At 40.7% G+C, this 19,493-nt stretch overlaps 1 protein-coding gene across 1 annotated transcript in view; it reads left to right on the top strand.

The window, feature by feature from the left end:
• CALCR (calcitonin receptor) overlaps positions 1–19,493 on the top strand; it is a 125,675-nt gene that overhangs the window by 83,824 nt on the left and 22,358 nt on the right. Inside the window, exons 6-7 of the mRNA XM_008494146.2 lie at positions 3,581–3,672; positions 7,088–7,214. Of these exons, the coding sequence (XP_008492368.1) occupies positions 3,581–3,672; positions 7,088–7,214 (219 nt within the window). The remainder of the gene's footprint in view (positions 1–3,580; positions 3,673–7,087; positions 7,215–19,493) is intronic.

Here is a 19,493-nt window from a genome sequence, read left to right as displayed (position 1 = left end):
CTGCTAAGCTGAATGAACAAGAACTAAATATAAATGCACTAAAAGTAAGAAAGCTGAGAAAAGCTGAAAAAAAATTAAGTTCATGAAAATAAATGCCTATTTCTCAAATATGTGTAAAGCTCCAGGAAAATCTGATTACAGATTTTCAACAGAATAATTTGTGACTATTTGGAATTGTGGAAGAAAAAAAGTCAAAAAAGTGATTTGATCTTAGGTTTTTCTTGGAGGATTATTTTTTTTTACTAAGCCAAAAAATCATTATGTGGTTATATTTAGTAATGGTCCAACCTGAAGGGCCTTGGAAAAGTATATTGGATGAGGCAGGAGGTGGATTCTAAAAGATTTTGCAGCATGAGGAACCATCATGGTAAAATAAGACTCACCTAAGTGACAAGGAGAGAATAATAGTAACTATCTGAGCTCACAGAGGCATTAAATAGAAGCACCATAAAAATACAATTTTTCCAGATGTTGGCTCATGTAAGGAGGCAAAAAATGTAGTTCTGTTACCTATTATCCATGCCTTCCAGGAGAACAATTTTGGACATCATTCAAGCAAAGTGCAGATAGAACACAAAGGAAAATTATACGTATGAGATCCTTCTGAAAGAAAAAATAATGGAAAACACAAAAAGAATCTGTCTCTATAGGAATTCCAAGTTAGATTATGACCTTTAATCCAAGCCTTCGAAAACAAGAGTACAATTCATTTTTATACATAGTTAACTGAGTAGAAAATATTCCTATTAAAGAATTCTCTTTCCTGAAATAAAGAATTGTTCTTCCTGAAATGAAGAATTATAGGAGGATAAAAACGAACATTTAAGTGTTTGTTTCAGAAGTTCTCTAAGGCCAGGATGAAAAAAAGCCTTGCATAAGCTAAAAATTTGGTGACTTACCATGTAGTAAGTCCTATATTTTAGAAAGGACGTGACAGATTGCCGTTTCATAGAGTACAGAATAATAAAATAGTTCATTGTTTGTTTGAAGTAGCTGGAAATAACTATATGCTATATGTGTAAGACAAATCACTTAAAAAAACTATTTCAACCAGTTCTTAAAAACACAATGACAGACCATGTAATGTTAGGTAACAGTTCAAGTTCATTTTGATCTGTCTTTTCTGTAATATTTGGAAAGCTTTTTTTAGCAGTTACCATAGTAAGTTTACATGGAGTAATCAAAAATGCTATTTCTAAGTCTCAGATATACAGTTAAAATGATTTAGTAGCTATCCATTGAAAGGTAGATAGTTTTAATAACCAAGGGTCGTCTGGGGTGCACCTGGACTTTCATCTAGCTATCTGGAAGCTTTTCTTGCTTCTAGCTGATTGAGGGTAAGGGAGCAACAAAACGTATTTTTGAACAGTTCATCTGTAAATTAAATTCAGGCTTAAAAAATACATCAATCTAAAACTGTGAAAAGCCATAGCAACCACTTGGTATGGAGTGGAAGAAATGTCACATGCACACAGGTAAAAACCTCTCCCACTACTCTGTGCACAGAAAATTTCTTCCTCCTCTCTACACTCTGGTGGGTTTGCTGGTTTTCTCAGAAAAAGCTGTTATTCATGCTCACTAGCAATGTTGTGATTAGTCTTCATGAAGGAAAACTAGGAGATGTAGGGTATTTGCAATTAATATGCATAGATTTGCATAACTTGGTCAATGATATGTGGACTCTGATCATCTCTGTTCTGCATGGCCAGGATGCTGTAAATGTGGCTTTGGTTTAAATCTGAATCAGGCCACCGTTGCTAAGTTAATGAAACCATGAGCTGATTCCAAAATTGTAAAACAGCTGAAGACAAACTAGATAAAAAGATGTGCACCTTTGCTAAGAGGACTGTCTTCATTTTCTGAATTTTAGTCATATTTGCCTTAATTAAAATTTAAAATTACTTGGAAAGACCAAAAAATTTGAGACTCAAAACTTAAAGCTAGAGAGACAAATTCATCTCATTGTTGGAAAGGGGGGAAATTGCTCATGCATAACAAAAGAAAAAATGAATTGTGTAGAGCTGAGAAGAAAATAAACCCATCAGAGCAACTAAGACGTCCTATCTAGGTTGGGTTTGGTTTTTTTTTGGTTTTTTCGGGACAAGTTGGTACTATGCCAGTGCTTTCAGGAAAGAAGGCAATGGTGAAGCCTGGCATGACATTTAGCCTCCTGCAGTCCTCTCACAGCCGGGTGATGTTTAAGAGCTTGGCTGAGACCAAAGTATGACATTTAAATACCATAGCACACTGCAGCCCAGGTGCCATCCTGCAATTTTGTTTCAGTATTGGCATACAAAATATGGATAGGCCTATCTTAGATTTCACTGACAGTGGTTAAAGTGAAGGCCCAATTATCTCTGTGCATATTGGCTTCACAGCATTGTAAAGCCAATTGTAGCTGCCTGATAGTGACACGACTGTGAACCAGAACTTGTCTCAGGATGTACTGTTCTAGTGTGGTAGAAGCTTTGGATAATTTTCATGTCATCTGCTGCTCTCCTGACTCCGTAGGCCTTAGTCATAAGCTGACTGTGAGTTCTCTCTTCTAAATGAAACAATTCCAGCATTTTTACCCACATGCCATAACACAGCTACTCTACCTCAGTTATTTTAGTTGCTTTCTTTGCACCTTTCCTAGCTCTGCTATGTCCATAGGATGTGGACACTAGAAACACATACGCATTTAAGATGTGGGATGTATGTAAATTGTAAACAGAGGCACAATGATGTTCTACCCTCAGCACCTTTACCAACAGTATCCAACATTTTGTTGACTTTTTGGCTGTCATTACACAGTAAGACATCTATTCAGACAACTGGCCTGGATGACTCCAAAATCTCCTTCCTGAGTTTGGTTTCCAGTTCTCAGTTGAGCATTGTGCAGGCAGGGTTTAGATAATTAGTCTCTAGATGAATCACTGCAGTTTTTTCTGTATTTAAGCTTATGTGACATCTTCTTGTCCCCCGTTATATGAGGCCCTTCTGGAGTCCCTCACTTTTATCTGAAAGACCTAAGTATCACCTGGAAACAGAGATTTCTCTGTGTAAGGTCACAGATTAATATATTGGACAAAAAGCCAGCCCCAATACCAGTCCTTAGGGAACCTGGCCACTGACTCATGTCCAAAAGTGACCATTAAGCTCTTACTCACTGTTATTTAAGCTGCTTTCAGACCAGAAAATCTTTGTACCGACCCTGAAGCAAACCTATTTTCTTTAATAATTTTCTTGTGTGTGGAAACGTGTTATGTACTTTTTGGAAATCCAAATATATTATGTCTCTTGTGCAAGATCTAGCACTCAGGAAAGTCAGTGACTCAGTGTGTGAGCAGGGATCTTGCCAGTTACTTCAGTGGAGCAGAGAGAGATCAGCTCGTGTAAGAAACACTTATCTCATCTTTTGATCATGAGTCATGCTGTTTAATAGGTTGCTGGTATTTAAAGTATATTGAAACAGAACCTTTGAAAGAAAAGAAATACTAAACAGGACATGGGTTTTGTAGATTCTTTCCCCACGAGGAAAAAACCTAAGTGCATGCAAATTTTTCACCTTTCGTCTTTTCTTTTTGTTTAATTGCAGATGGCGTTCATACTTTATTATATGGCAATCGTTGGCCATGCTTTGTCTATAACATCCCTGTTGATTTCCTTGGCAATTTTCTTCTATTTCAAGTAAGTGTTTCTTACAGACACTCTCTTTATCTGAATGGTAACCAAAGAAAAGCTTGGAAGGAGTCACTGCAGCAAGAAACAGCTTTTCTGCTTGCCTTTTTTATATAAGCATGGTAAAAAAGTCAGCACAGGGTCTTGTAGCCAATAGGGCAAACACATGTATGAAGATTTGTAGAATTTATCAGCACATAGCAAACACAAAATTTCAGATTATGCATGCATAATAAGTGCATAAATTTGGGGGTAAAAAGGTCCCCTTGCTGAACCCCCAAGCTTAGTGCACAAGGGTTGGTTGCCTTGCTCTAAAAATCTTCCAGTGGAAGGTGCTCCACAAAACCCCAGGTACCTTATGCCAGTTCTTAGATCAATTCTAGCCTCAGAGTCCCTGTATTATTTATTCTAAATATTATATAAGGCACCTTAGCTTATTTCTGGTTCAGAGTTTGATCTATACATACTGCTTATCTATGGATATGGTCAGGTTGCATACCTTCTATTAGTAAATTTCTTAGTAACATTATGTGAAGCTTCTCCCTGGTTACTTCATCTGCTTCTGGTCCTGATGACTTCATCCGCTGCTGGTCCCTAGAAAGGTATGGCATGGATGAGTGTCCATATATCCTGGAAAAGGGTATGATTAGTAAATAGAGAGCCCAGAAGAAGCTGGCATAAATCTTAGGGTGATTTGGTTAGATATCTGTGCTTCACCTGTCAGACAGGAAAGGTAGTAAAAGAACAAGCCCCCAGCATCACCACCACCAAAAGTGAGTCTAAGAAATACAGGGAAATTAAATGGTTGGACTTTGCATATATGACAAAAGTCTGCAAGATTACAAGCTCGAAACAGGTGGATATGAAATACAGGTTGTGAATTCTGCTATTTCCAGAGAGGCAGTTTGATAAGTGACTGTGATAATGTGCATTAATCAAATAGTGAGATAGTTAGAAACTCTACCCAATAAACTGATGAATTCCCTTCCCATCTATGTAAAGATAATGAGAACAAATGACAGCCACAGTTTTTGAGAAAACTGTGAAGAACACAATTCAATCTGATTAGGAATCCTATATCTAGGCTTCAGAGTTCTTTGGGACAGTAAAAGCAGGATCTGGTTATATTGTCAACCCAAAAGAGACCAAGAAGTTGATTTCCTGCATCAAGCAAGGCAGGATCAGACTGTCTGACTCAGTCTTGGTTCTGAATCATGGGCAACACATGATCCTGGCTGTTCCCAGGCCATGCTGAAAGATTGATCTTCCAAGCAGCCTTCTGGACAGTAACACACCATCTTCTCTTCTTCTTCTTCTCTTTCCTCCTCCTCTTTGTCTTCTATGACTAATCCGTAGCAAAATGTTACTGGAAGAAGTAGAAAAAGGAACTAAAAGAAAGTGCTTCAAAATGGGAGGATGAAGTGGAAACCAAACTATGATCATAAGAAAATGAGAAAAAAACTGTGTGGGAGCAGGATACCTTCAGTTGTTTTCTATCATTTGGCTACAACGGCGATAGAATATTTGACCTTCAATAGAAGGCAAACTGTCAATCAGAGAGTCAATCAGAGAGCAAGAGGTGGTTTTGGGGCCATATAATAGCATTTAATTATAGAGGCAGCAATGAACATCTTGAAGAGGTTGCTGTTTCCCATCGCTAAGATTTTCCTGGCAGAGATTCATTTTCCTTTCAGTTTTGTGTAACAAAATTGATACTGACCTGGTGTAACAGATGTTGCAATACTTTTGGAAGGGAATAATGAATCAATAGCGATGAGCATCATTAAGCAATACTAACTTATAACAGGAGACAGAGTATTCATAAAGTAGAGTGTCTAAATTACATGCATCATCACATTATTGCAATATTTTCATAATTGCAAACCGAGACACCATTTGGCTCCAAATCACTTCCAGTTGAATTATTATAACAAAGGCTTATGTATAAAGAAAGAGATGGGGAGAATAATAAGTCTAGATTTGCCAGAATAATAGATATTGTGTTGTGAATGTACCTGTAGTCTAATTGTTGCTAGGGTTTTTAAAGGGAGTTAAAGGTTTTAAAGGGAACTGAAGAAGGATAATGGGTGGTGGAAGTATGTTGGGAGTGTTCCCTAGGATATGGGTGAGCATGGTGGAAAGCATGAAAATAATTTGCAAACTAAGTGGGTAGGAGACTGAAAAACTGGCTGGGGGTGAAAAGTTGTTTTCCCAGTACTCATGAATGAGAAGAAATGGCGGATTCACAGCTCAGAGCTATAAAGAAAGTAAAGCTAAAATTAGCTTCTTGGAAGTAAAAATATTCTAGATACAAGACAGAAGTGGAGACAGGAACTCAAAACTAAAGGTGAATTTATGAGTAGATAGGATGACCAACTTCTGTCAAAGGAAGTGTAAGAGATGTAGGATAAACATGAAACAAAGGAGAAACACAAGAAGTACATGAGTCTGTGAAGCTGTGAGAGACCATTGATAGAGGCAGAGTTGCAGAAAAACCTCACAAGTCTTAGGCCTAGATAACTGGCTTAGTGATGCCTTCTTGCATAGTGATTAATGAAGCAGAGTAGGGAGCATACAGAAACATGATTTGGAGGTGACAAGGAGCCTTCAAAAACACCATAAAAAAATGATGAGGTCAGGCAGAGGACCATAAAGAGAGCTAAGAGAGGCCAGAGGAGAAGATTACAGAAGATTTTCAAAACCAGCAGAGAGGATTAGTCAAGTAAGGGTTTTTATTTTGTTATAATGTTCTTCCATCAGTGGGGACTGAGTGAGATGGATGCTGATTCCCTTCCTATGGTAACTCACAAAAATTCTGTGAACATATCCTGTGAAATTATGCTACACACAATAGAAGAAATCCTACCCTTCCCAAGATCAGCCAGTCAATGAAGACTGTTTCTCCTTCTGAGCAAGAAAACAACTTCTGGTTTGGGACGTGCAGGATACCAGCCCAAATCTTCTTATTTAAGGGGATTCCTGCACAAAGTTCCCATCCTTTCTCACCACTAATTCCTAAAGTAGCAACTAATTTTCATCTAAATAGTTGAGAAATTGAGTCTTCAGGGAACAGTTACTTATAAAGCAGTATCCCTGATGTTTATGACTTGTATCATGCTCATCTAATAATTCTCAGGGTTCTGCTCTACCACTTAATATTGCAATTACCGTGAAATAAAGAAAGGCATCAAGGGCTGAGAATGCAGTCAGATGGCTTTTTACAACAGTCTAAAAAGCATGTGGTGCTAAACAGGTGTAAAAACAAAACCAAAAATTTGTCAGTTTATTGCTGCAATGCAAAGCATGTATTTTCCAATTACGCCTCACCAAAAGGCATTCTTGAGAGACTGCTGCCAGAAAGAGCTTGTTGAAGTGACATCAGAAGAAAAATACTGATTTATGACCCGTGCTACATATTTTTCAGGAGCCTCAGCTGCCAAAGGATAACACTGCATAAGAATTTGTTTTTTTCTTACGTGCTGAACTCCATGTTTACAATCGCCCACCTCATTGCTGTTGTGCCTAACCCAGGCCTTGTAAAAAGGGATCCTGTAAGTACTGCATGACTCCTCTCCATCTTAACACCCGAAGTAAAATTACTACAGCTATGCCAAAACCAGACACACCCATTCACCTGGTAATGACAAAATTTGCAACATACTTGGAGGGTGCAGATTCTGAGACTTTCACTCAGCCTTGCTCAGATCTTTCACCAAGCAATACAAGTCTTTGAAACTGGTACAAGAAGCCTTAGACTTCCTCCAACCAGCTCGTCCATACAGATGTGTGTCAGATCCACACTGCTCTCAGCATTAGCTACGTGACCCTTCCCGAAAAATATCCCAAAGGGACAGGTGCCCTTGGTGGCTGCCTGCCCTTTCTCACAGACAAACACACTGGGGATGGGAAGGGATGGAGTGGGGTTGTTTTTCAAAATCCCCCTGAAATATATTTTCTGTATTTTTTTTCCTTGGGGGGTCATAAGTCTAAGCAATCTCTTGCTTCCTTACTTTTAGACAGTAACACAAATTGTGTCAGCCCCCCCCCCAGCTGAAAAACATGTAGGGCAGATCTCATTCACCCAGCTCTGATCTTGCTGTCTAACAGAGCAACTGCATCATGCTCCCTGTCATTACCCCCACCCTGACTGATGTGAAATTAATGCAAGCCTAGGAATCTCTCGAGTTATGTCACAACACTGATCAGCTTGCCTGTTAATGAGATAGATCAATTATGGTTCAAATATTTATCTGCTTCTAATTTCGTGAAGGCAATTAAACATTAGCACCTGGTATTATCTGATCATGTGTGTGTCTCTCAAATGTGTGATGGTTAAGTAAGCTAATTAAGGCTTACTGGCTAAGTAAGCTAATTAAAGCAGGAAACATATAGAGTAAAGAGAACTTCATCAGTCCCAGGGACCATCTGGAGAGTAAAAAAAAAAAAAATAGAAGAGCAGAAGAATAATTAAAAAATCACATATTTGGTTTCTCCTTGCTGCATAGCATTATACATAGATAGCCTGCGCTAGAGGTTCAATGAAGATACACTTGATATTTAAAGATAAAAAGGTGGCAGATTATATCGGGCACCTAAATTGAAGTTCATTACCTTAGGGTTAAAAATTATACTTTCTGACAACAGAAGTAAATTATCAGAAATTATCAGAAATGAAGTGAATTTGAGGCCGCAGCTCATGACTCTTGTGCTTTAAGATTTCATTTAAAAAGCTGTATCTAATGCCTTTGGGCTGGATCTTTATCTGAAGTGAAATCTTTACTCTAGTAAGCTCAATGGCAAAGCTCTCAAAGGCTTTGGTAGAGCCACAGCCACAGGACACACACCAGCATGCTGAGCATCAAGCAATGGAAACTCCAACTTCTGTTGCTATGGCAACAGACAGTATAGAAGTTACACAGGTGGTTAACTTTGGAGCTCATGAAACCCCAGAGCAGTGCATGTATGCAATCAGCTTTCAAGTCTCCAGCTGGAATAGGAAGAGGACTCTTAGTGCTGAATACAGTCATGGAAACCACCCAAGCTGTGTCCTTATCCTGAATATAGCTGTGTTAGCAATCCTGACCTCAGCTTGAAAGATCAAAGCCCTTGTTTTGCACTTTTGTTCTCTATAAGCCAAATTAGCATGTTTTTGACTCAGCAGTGAATCACTGTCTAGAGGTGAGGTTAAAAAACTTGGGGCCAGAAGACCTGAGGTTTTCCATTTTTGTTCTGCAGTCCATTAAGAAATCTGGAAATATAAATAAAACTCTTGTTGCCTAATCTATTGATTTAGTCTTGCACATCAGATCTCTTTTCATATTTTTGTATTCCATAAGAGTAGTAATTTTAATACTCTCTGCTGATGAGGTTAAAGGAGGATACAGCTAATGACTGGAGGGTTGACTCTGCTAATGAGAAACTGAATAACTGATCATGTCCATGGGCACTAATATAAATGTGTTGTCACATATCAGTAATGGCTCAGTAATTAGAACTTCTTCCAGAAAAGCTGTAAGAGATTTTTATTTTTTATCACTTGCTCTAGTGAAAATATCTCTTGTTTCTTCAGGCTCTTCTGTAGCCTCTTCACCTTTCATGTAGTAGTTTCACTACTACAGACTTTAACCTCTCTGCCACACAGCTTATTTATGACTTAATATATAAATACTCTTTGCCCCCTCTTACATGAGTACAGCAGCAGAGCTGGTAAGGGAAAACCCAAAACAATCTACGTTCAATTACAAGCACCATGATTTCATTTTCTGAGCAACAACAGATTAGTTCTGGGCTGGACTGAGACTGGCAGAGAGTTTTCCCTTGGCAGTATCTGTAACTCAGCTGTTGCTGAGGTGGAAAGTACCTTGGACATCAAGTATGATAGACTGAAGCTTGTTCTTGCCTCACTGTGTGCCCCCTGGATATACTTTCAAGATCCTGAGCTAGGTTACCACTCTAGCTGATGTTCAGCATGCCCTCTGTCATAGTCTCTTCCCCTTCCCAAGCCTTTCACTGAAGTTGCTGTCCCTGTGGGCATGAGGTGGGATGACAAAGGGCACTCAGTTTATCTGTACCACCCAAAACCCTGGCAAGAAGTAAGCCTTCAGGAGAAACCACTAAGCTGCTTCCCACTCAGTGTTATTAGTGAGACCAAAAGAAAGAGAGGAGAGCACAAAAGCTGGTGTCTGCCAGCATTAAAGTCTTTAAAGCAAGGTTATGGCAGTAGTAGCATAAAAAACCCTAGTGTCCTTATGGGCACTAAAACACTATAAATAATCTCACCATTGAAAAATTCAAGGGAAAACTGTGACTGCCCAACTGTATTAGTTTCTCCTGCCTATCACAGTAAAACAGTAGAAATAAAACACTGCTATGTTGGAAGGTGAAGATTATTTGAAGAGTAGTAACTGTGATTCATGGAGTTACAATACTTGTGACTTACCCCGTTCTCAAAGGAATGGAGAGGGCATGAGAGCCAAGAAAACAATGGAGATTCACAGCTTTTCAGGGACAGTGTTAATTTTGGAATGGTTTGCCATATAAATGTTAGCTTCTCATCTCTCACTGCTTTCAGTTCCTTCTGATGTAGCCTGGCAGAGCCTGGAGGGGTTTAAAACATGTCTTTCTCAGATGTGAGGTTCATAGCTGATACCAGTGAAGACAAGTGGCAAAGTCCCATGGAGCAGATCCCTCTGGAAGCGGCAAAGGTAGAGTTCCACAAAGAAGAAGGATGCTTTTATCCTCTGAATTGTTGCATGTGTTATGTTCAGGGTAGAGCTTCAGGAGGCTCCATTCTTGTTACATGAATTTGATTCTTTACTAATGTAACCATTTCCTGCCACTCTCAAAGCATCTCCAAAGTCTTTCCTCTTTATATATCTGTTCCTCCATCCTGCTTCCACTAGTTTACTTACAGGGATCTCTGCAGCCAGTTTAGCCCCAAAGAGGTGACTCAGAGCTATTCTAGAGTATCATCTAGACAAAAAAGTAATCAAAGACTGAACTTCTGACAGATTTGCTGGCCAATTACTTTGCTTTCATGTCTCTTGAATCTTCTAGTGTATCTTCTATATCTTCTTTTCTTGGGAAAGCTGTCATCATCTTGCCTGGGAGCCCTCCATCTAAAGAAAGGTCCAATTAGCTGCTAAAAACATTTCCCTTCTGCTGCCTCAGGTATAGGAGTGACACTTGGTGAGACTGGGACCAGTGTGTATTTGTGAGCTTATAAATCATGTAAATTATGTGCATTCACAGATTCTATTTGTGCATTGATTTTACTAGGACAAACTGGCTCAGCAGGGTTGACCTGGAGAAAATAAAATGTATTACTTGCTTTTGTGTAAGTCAAAGAGGGCCATGCCAAGCTCTATTAAAGTCAAAGATTTTCCACCAGTTTTGTGTCTCACCACACCATGTTCAGTGATGAAATTATGGCATTTTTTTGTTCAGCTCCAAATTAAAACAGGGAGCAAGACTTTCTGCTGTGGGTGACTTAATCAAACTCTTTAATTCGCCCTTTTAATCCTTCTCTTAATTCACCTTTTAATTCACCTTTTATTCTTTCTATATGAAAGGTATAATTCTTTTTTTTCTAACAGCATTTGCTGTCTGGACTTTTCCTCACCAGTCCTGTCCAGCATTGCTAAACCAGACAGACAAGTAAAATGGAGCAGCACTGTGCAGGATGTAGGATGCACAGGGACTAATCTGCTCTCCAGCTCCAGGACCCAGGCACAGCTGGCGTGGGATCAGTGTCCTGTGCCTGTGAGCAAAGGGCAGTGTCACCTTCCTTGGAGGCAGGGAATGACTGACCTTGGTTCAGAAACATATGCTCATCTTCAAGAGGATAAATTTTGTTTTGCACTGATGAATTATTTGCAAATGCAATTTTCTGCCAACAGTGAGCTCATGGGCAGTGCCAGGACTCACTGCACTAATTTTACCTTCACTGAAATGACTGGGTTGCACTGGCATAACTTCTGTAATTCCAAAGTAAATCAGAATCTCTTCTTCCATCTTTGAAAAGATCAAGTCTTCTCTCTCCCACAAAATTCAATGAGATTACTGCAGACTAAGGAATGCTGTGAATTCAGAACCAGGCAGTATTCAAAGAATTCTTGCCAATGTCCAGGCTGGAATAACATTTGCATTCATTTTAAGACAAATCTGTCAGGGTCTAAATGGCATGAAACAGAGCAGCAATTCCCATCATTTTTCCCATGGTCTTTATATTCTTGTTTATATTCTCAAAACTCTCAAAGTAATGGAGGAAACAAAGCACCATGTAATCCTGGTGGTGTCAGATTCACTGGTCTGATGTGGTGTGCCATGCCCAGAATATGAAGTATGGATGATTAAAGAACATTCACAGCATTTGTAAATGTCACTTCTATGATGAATATTTGGGGTTTATGCACAACAACTGAATCAGAGCTGCAAAGAAGCCAGTCAGTCACTCTCTCCAAGAAAGACCTGAGCTTTCTCAAGTGGGTTATTATGGCTGCATTACCAATGGGAAGGCACCATCAAATGAAAAGCTGCCATCAGGAGGGGAAAAAAGAGGTTTAGGACTCTAAGAATCAGTATCTTTTGGGGGACACTTTTCTTTCTTTGCTTTCATCTTCTTTCCTCTGATATTATTCTGTCTACATTTCAGTTGCTTGCTCTTCTTTAAAGAAGTATTCATTAGTACTCTAAGGTTTCTCAAAAAAAAAAAGCAGGATTATGAAAGGAGGGGTGGTAACTTCCACGTAGTCCAGTCCCAAGTTATTTCATGTCAGATAACCCAGTCTCTGTAAGAACCTGTGGATGGTACTTCAGCAGTGTTATCCCTATGTGCCATACATTATTTAGGTGGTGGAATGCTGTGTCCTCCAAAAACGTGTTTCTAGAAAGGAGTCTTTCTTGACGGATGCATTGTTGTCCCAGAGGTGCAGGCATCAGGTCCTGGGGCTTGTTCCCAGATCTTTTCTGATCAGGTGAGGATGACCTGCACTCTCAGGCACAGCGAGGCTAAATACCCATCACACAAGCCAAAACACAGATTTAAACATCTCTGTGAAAAGCCTGATTAACCTGTCATTCTGCCTAATCATTATGTATCAGCAGTGTCTCCAGACCCTGAAGCCTTTGTGGCTGTGAGAAGTGAGCACTCTCAGGACATCTGTTTTCCAAATTGACAAACTCACAGCATCCCTCGTCTTGCTGTCATTGACTGCACTTCTCCCTGGCAGCAGTGGCTGCAGCACATGGAGTTTTTGTATGAGCCTACCCTAGGGAAGCACACCCTGGCTGTATGTGCAAAACCAGTTAATCCAGTCCCTATTTGCTAAAATTCATTACATGCCTTCACAACTGCTGCTCAAGGAAGGTGTACTTATTTTCCCCTCAGAACTGAGATGTCGCAGTCCCTGAAAGACTGGTAGGCTGCTGTAGAGTTGTGCTTGACAGCGTTCTGACACTAATTCAATTCTCCATGCTTCACTGAGACTTTTTATTCATTTTTCCCTTTGGTTTTCCTCAAATGGGAGAGGTTTGTAACTCGAGAGTGAAGATGACGTAAAAATGTAGGGTGGGACCTAGGGTGATCATCAATTTCTATCATTTGCACTGTCTTCTATGCATCTCAAAGTCTGAAAGGTGTTTAGATGATACATCATTAGGTCCTAAAAATGCAGCCATGTAAAAATGTCAAGTAGTGACTTCTTAAATGTCAGATCAACATTTGCTAACATTTGCCTTGTTGGCAGGTTCTGTGCTATGCTGTATGGACATGGCATCCTCTTAATGAACTGCTGTGCTTGCTGTAAAAGCCCTCCCACAGGAACAGCACAATTAAGCAGCTGATATTTCTCAGGGTATATAAAGCAATTCTGTTCAGAAATTTTGCTGATGTAGAAGCAACTACTCATTCAAGATAATTCAAATTCATCTTGAGGTTCTTCTCCAAGTTTTCTTGAGCAGGCCTTTAAAAGAGATCTGCCTAAAATGTGAGAAATTTGAGTGGGAATTGGCCAGAAATAAGATTTTTCAAAATCCCTCAAAAGATGGGCATTTCCTAAAGGAATTCCCCTCTGAAGACCAGTAATGTAATGTTTCCAAAACACAGTATTCTTCCTGCCACAGCTATTTTCCTTATTTGTCTGATGAGATGGCAGTGCTGCCAGTGCAGGCAGCTGTGTCTGACTCCAGGAGACTATTCCCCTAGCTCTAATGCAGGTGGCTAAAACAGGTCAGGAGAATTAAATTCAGCGTGCTCATTGCTCCTCAAGGACTGCTTCAGTCTATGCATCTATGCTGTGAAGGCAGAGGTCCGTCTTAGAAGAGACATTCATGCTATCATATTGTCCTTTGGTGATTGCTGTACAGACCATTTCCAGTCATTACCCAGCCACTCTGCTCCTCTTGAAGGTATTTAAGACCAAACAGAAGTAGCCTAAAACAGAAGAGAAATAAATGAAAGAGCATCCAGGTGTCTTTACAGGTGACATCCAAATACATGGGATTAAAGTATGGAAGAAGAGACAGTAATGACTTTGAGCAGGAGAAATAAGATAAGAGGCTTGGGCTAGTTATTTATATGGCCTTAACTTTAGTTGACAGAATAAGCTATCAACCAATAGGTCAGTTATGTGGCTAATTAAGCTCCTTTCCTTACCATTTCACTTCTTACCTCTGGCAGCAGGTCACCCCAAGAAATGCACTGGAACAGAGCCTGGGTCCATATAGAGGTTAAAATACCCATAAGCATTTGAATTCAGGTATGTCTTACACTTGGGCACTTGTATTGTAGCTATGTAGAGCTGAACAAGTCACCCTATATACCTCTTATAGCTAAAGATAGACAAAGGCACTTTCAGGGCATAGGCCATCTGACTTATTTTAGATATCTCGTTTAAGATCATTTTTACTGTAATCTCCATCACCTGGGTTGACTTGTTGTATTTCGACTACGGGATAGACAGCTTAGGTGTCTATATTTAGGTTCACATATCCCAGTCATACCACTAGAAAATCCCTGGAGCATTTAACTGAATCACAGAGTGGTTGTATCCAAGTCATCAAAGCAGCTTGTAAAAGTGTACTTAGTCAAACCTAGTTAAATCATGGCACTAAGAAATGCCTTTGCAAGTCTAGATCTTAAACCTGAAACATAAGGATAAGCACATTTGGCTGTTAAATGTATACTGGCTTGCATATTCATGAACAACACGAATATATGTTTGAGTAACCTTTGCTCGTCCCATCCTCCTGTGTCCAGTAACTTCTCATCGTGACCCACGAGGTGGGTGCAGCATCTCATAACCTGTCACATCTCACAAAGTTAGCACGGCTTCTCAGATGTAGGGGCCAAACCAAATACCACATCCCACAGAGTGGGTATAGTGTTATGTCCCACAGAGTGGGCATGGGTAGAGTTCCCCAGGGTGGGGATTGACCCAGGGAGATTCAGACGAGACCCCCTTGTTTTCTGAACTCCTTCAGAGAGGAGCCTGGGTGCTGCTGGACATAATCCTCCTCCTCATTTTTATCTCTTTCAACAACCCATTTGTCAAGATTAAGCTAGGGAATTCTCTGTGCAATACTCTAGGAGTAAGAACATTACCCAGGAGGTTTGTATAAAAACCACAACTTTACTTAAAAGTGAGTAAGATTATAAAGCATGTCAGATTACAACAAGCAGAATTAGAATTTATGGTACTTAAAAAGCAATGGATTATAAACAGCAGAACTTAGAAAAATGGTACTTTCAAAGCAATAGATTATAATTTAGCTGACAAAACAACAGGCTACAACTAACAAAACTTAAAAAAGCAACAGGTAGTAAAACTTAACAAAGCTAGAAACTATTACTATGCTGAGATAAGGTTAGAAACAGAGACACAGAGAGAGTGAGAGAGAAAGAAGAGAGAGGAAGGATATTACTACCCTTAGATCTAGTGATGATCTTGGTAGGAAGTTGTGGTCCTTGGATGACGGGCACACATTTAATGTTTTGCTTATGCCTCTTTTATGCCTTCTGACCCTACTGTTTCGGGGGAGGGGGGGGGCTTTGGCATATCTTGTACAGCCTGGTGTTCACTTGGGCCCCTCCACATGGGATGACACAGCAATAACCCTTATTTCTGCACATGTGCTCTCCCCAGTGGCTTTTCCCCAGGGCACACACAAGATGTCACTCTGCCTCCACAGGGTGCAGCTTTCCTGCCCCTGTCCCTTATCAAACAAGGACAGTGTCCTGCCTGCCAGGGTGGCCATCAGACAGGGCTCCTCTTGCAAGGACAGTGTTCAGCTTATTGGGATGGCCACTGAAGGAGGGGCTGCTCCTGTGAGAATAGGGCCCTGTCTATCAGGGTGGTTCCCCAAATGAGGGTCTCAAGGAGAGTCCAGATGGCTTATCCAACGAGGCCTCCACCTGAGCACGATGTCCATTTTGTCAGGGTGGCTGTTTTGAGACAAATGTTCTTTTCGGGTTTCTACACTCCTTCTCAGGTGTGACAGTGAAGGAAAAATTCCTGGAATGCCAAAGGTTTTACCCCTTTACATTGGGCATTACCTCTCACCAATGGTAGAAGATGGCAGCAGATGACATGAGCACTCCGTTCCTGTCCAAATGAACAACAGGATAAGTAATTCCTGAAATATTTTTTTAGGCTATCCTGACTGCCCATTTTCTCCTCCTCAGTGCCCCTCTCTAATGACCTCTCTGCCCTCCTCAATCAGTCACACTCAGGCTGCAAAACTTCTTCCTGAAAAGCCACATCCCTCAGAAAACAAGCACATCAGGACTGACAAGGCCAGATTTTTCTGTTTCACACCCTGCATGACACGTAGAATCATAGAAACATAAAATGGATTGATCCTCCAACACTTCCACCATGGGCAGGGACCACCTCCCACCAAACCAGGTTGCTCACAGCCCCATCCAACCCAGCTTTGAACACTTCCAGGTAAGGAGCAGCCACAACTTCCTTGGGCAACCTGTTCTGTTGTTTCACCACCCTCATAGTTATGAATTTCTTCCTTATATCTTCCAGCTTAAAACCATTCCCCCCCTTGTTTTGTCACCACATACACTTGTCAAAAGTCTTTCCTCACACTTCCTGTAGGCTCCCTTCAGGTACTGGAAGGTCTGTAAGGTCTTCAGGACCTGTAATGTCTCCCCAGAGCCTTCTGTTCTCCAGGATGAACAAGCCCAACTCTCTGAGTCCATCTTCATAGCAAATGTGTTCCAGCCTTCTGGTCTTCCAGACCCTTCTCTGGATTCACTCCAACCACTCCATGTCCTTCCTGTGCTGGGGGGCTCCAAACTGGACACAGAACTCCAGGTGGGGTCTTACGAGACCAGAGTAGAGGTGAGGAATCACCTGCCTTGACCTGCTGGCCACACTTCTTTTGATGCAGCCCTGGATACAGTTATTTTCCTGGGATTCAAGCACACATTGCTGGCTCATATTGAGATTCTTTATCAACCAACACCCCCAAGACCTCCTCCTCAGGACTGTTCTCAATTCATTCTCTGCACAGCTTCTATTTGTGTTTTCCAAGGAGCTGGTGGCCACTGGCCACTGGCAGTGCTGCATGAGCCACCAGAACTCCATGGAGCCCTTTGGAGTTCAAAGCTGCATCCCTAGGAGAGCAATTGCTACAGCAGCCAGGACTCAAGGATGTGCAGATATAGCCATATTAATTCCCATACAAAACGCCTGATTTTGGTCTGGCTTCTTCCTTATAGCATAGGCATGGACTCAGATGCTGTTTTAAAAGTATCCCCCGTCGTTTAATTTTGTAGTTTGCTGTCTTGTAACACAAAACCTAGAATTCCTCTGAGCAACTGTGTACATTTTGCTCTGTAAATGGTTTTAAAGTATATTAAAACATTAATCTTAGCTTGAGCTCCTGTGTGCCAGTTTCCTGACTGGAACACTATTTAATGGATGATTCATAGAAGATATATTGTGTCATAGTGTGTTATGGTATGGAATCCTGATAGCCAGTGATTTACAGCTACAATACTTAGCACTGCCTTCCTCTGAAAGGTCCTTTTATTGCTTATTTGTGCAACATACAGATACTTGGAATTTAAGAATATTTCCATAGAATAGTGTTCTAATAACCAGAAAACAAACAAACAAAGATGTAAGGCAAGACCAGTAATAAAACTTCAACTTAAAACTTTAAAATGTTAAGCATGTCTGAGAATATATTTTATTGTCTTCAAACTGAATTTGAATAAATCATGTTTGGTCTCTGTGGCAAACAGTTCAAACTCTCCCTGAGGAGAGCCCTCTGATGCTGTGTGATGGGGAGATTCACAAAGGTGAGGAAGCACCTCACCAACTGATCCTCAGGGAGGTCAAATACATCATGCACACCAACAGGCTCTCCCTTCCCCTGGTTTCCATAGGGTAGGATCTCTGAGTTGGCAGGGAATGGTGTGAAACATAGATCCCTCATTTGCCACCCTAAGTCCCTTCACCCAGAAAAGCACTGCAGGAACAAGGACACCCAGGAATCTGTACAACTTCCCTTTCCTACAAATTAGTCCTCTTATTCTGACTCTATGACTAGGAAAAATTACCTGCTCAAAACCAATTAGCAGTTTGTTTCACGTGACATTTTATTAACATTGCTCAAGATAAGAATCTGGATTTTAAGTAGTCTGAGTGTTTTGGTTTGATTTGCCCTAATGGATATTGATGGTAATTAATGTTTCCTGTCCATAAGCTATTAACTGGTAACCAAGGAGAGCCTTAATATAAAAATAAGAAGTACATGTGGTGAGGGGACTGTTGGATTAGCCAAGCAGGGGGGCATGACAATTACATTATTGCACAATTGCAGGGTCCTGAGTAGGCAGATGGACCTTCAGGACTCCTTTGACAAGACTGGAACATTAAGAGCATTTATAATATCCAAATGTATCCTGCAAAATATCACAGACATCAGCTCTAGCTCCTTCTTGTAAAAGAAGAATGAATTACACTATGTCTTCTCTGTGAAATAGTTCCAGCATCCATTTGAAACGCTTTTATTACATACTGCAGCTGATCTGTTCACAAGAGTTACATGACTCTTAGCAAGATTTGCAAGAGGAAAGAATATAACTGATTGTATTCCTATTGACTTCTTTTGTCCATGAGCAGTTTGCCAGAATTTACAGCCATTTCAGGTTGCTTTCATGAGGCAGGAAAATGAACAATAGTAGAGATTTTTATTTTTTCTTGGGTTTTCTCTTGCACATCTGTAAAGACCTTTCCTCAGCTTTTGTGTTTATCAGCGCAGTGATAACTAGTAGCAAGAAGCAGCCTCCTTGCTTGAAGATTGGGTCTCTTGCCAGGCTGTATTCTGCCAAAAAAATGCCTCATTCTTGGCCATCCTCCCAGAGCTTCAAAGGAGCTTCTTTTTTAGGGGCTTACCTACCCTTGGGGGCTCTCCTGGTAATTGTAGCACCATTTCCCTTGCTACACAGCCACTAGCCTGGGCAGTGGTTACGGGGCTGCACTTGGAAGGATGAGCTGTTTCCTCTCAACCTGCCCTGCTCATGAAATAAAACTCCCTCACTTTGGTCACCTGCACACCCACAGATGGACAGCTCGTGACATTTTACTCTCTTTTGTAATGAAGAGTTGCTCTTGTAGTGGAACGAAACAATCAGATGCCTCTGATTACCGAGAAGTGGGTGTGAGCTGGTATCAAATCCACCTGTGCCCAATCAGGGCAGGCCCCCTATTGAGCATGTGCAAGACCAGGGGGCCAACAAAAGGTGAAACTCACAGCCACAGACTAGCTCACTCTCAAGCACTGTATTACCTTTATTGCACTATTAGCGC

This window comes from Calypte anna, chromosome 2 (assembly GCF_003957555.1).
Source record: "Calypte anna isolate BGI_N300 chromosome 2, bCalAnn1_v1.p, whole genome shotgun sequence".
Taxonomy (NCBI): Eukaryota; Metazoa; Chordata; class Aves; order Apodiformes; family Trochilidae; genus Calypte; species Calypte anna.
Note: the sequence above shows the minus strand (reverse complement) of the source record. Positions and strands in the feature narration are given on the sequence as shown.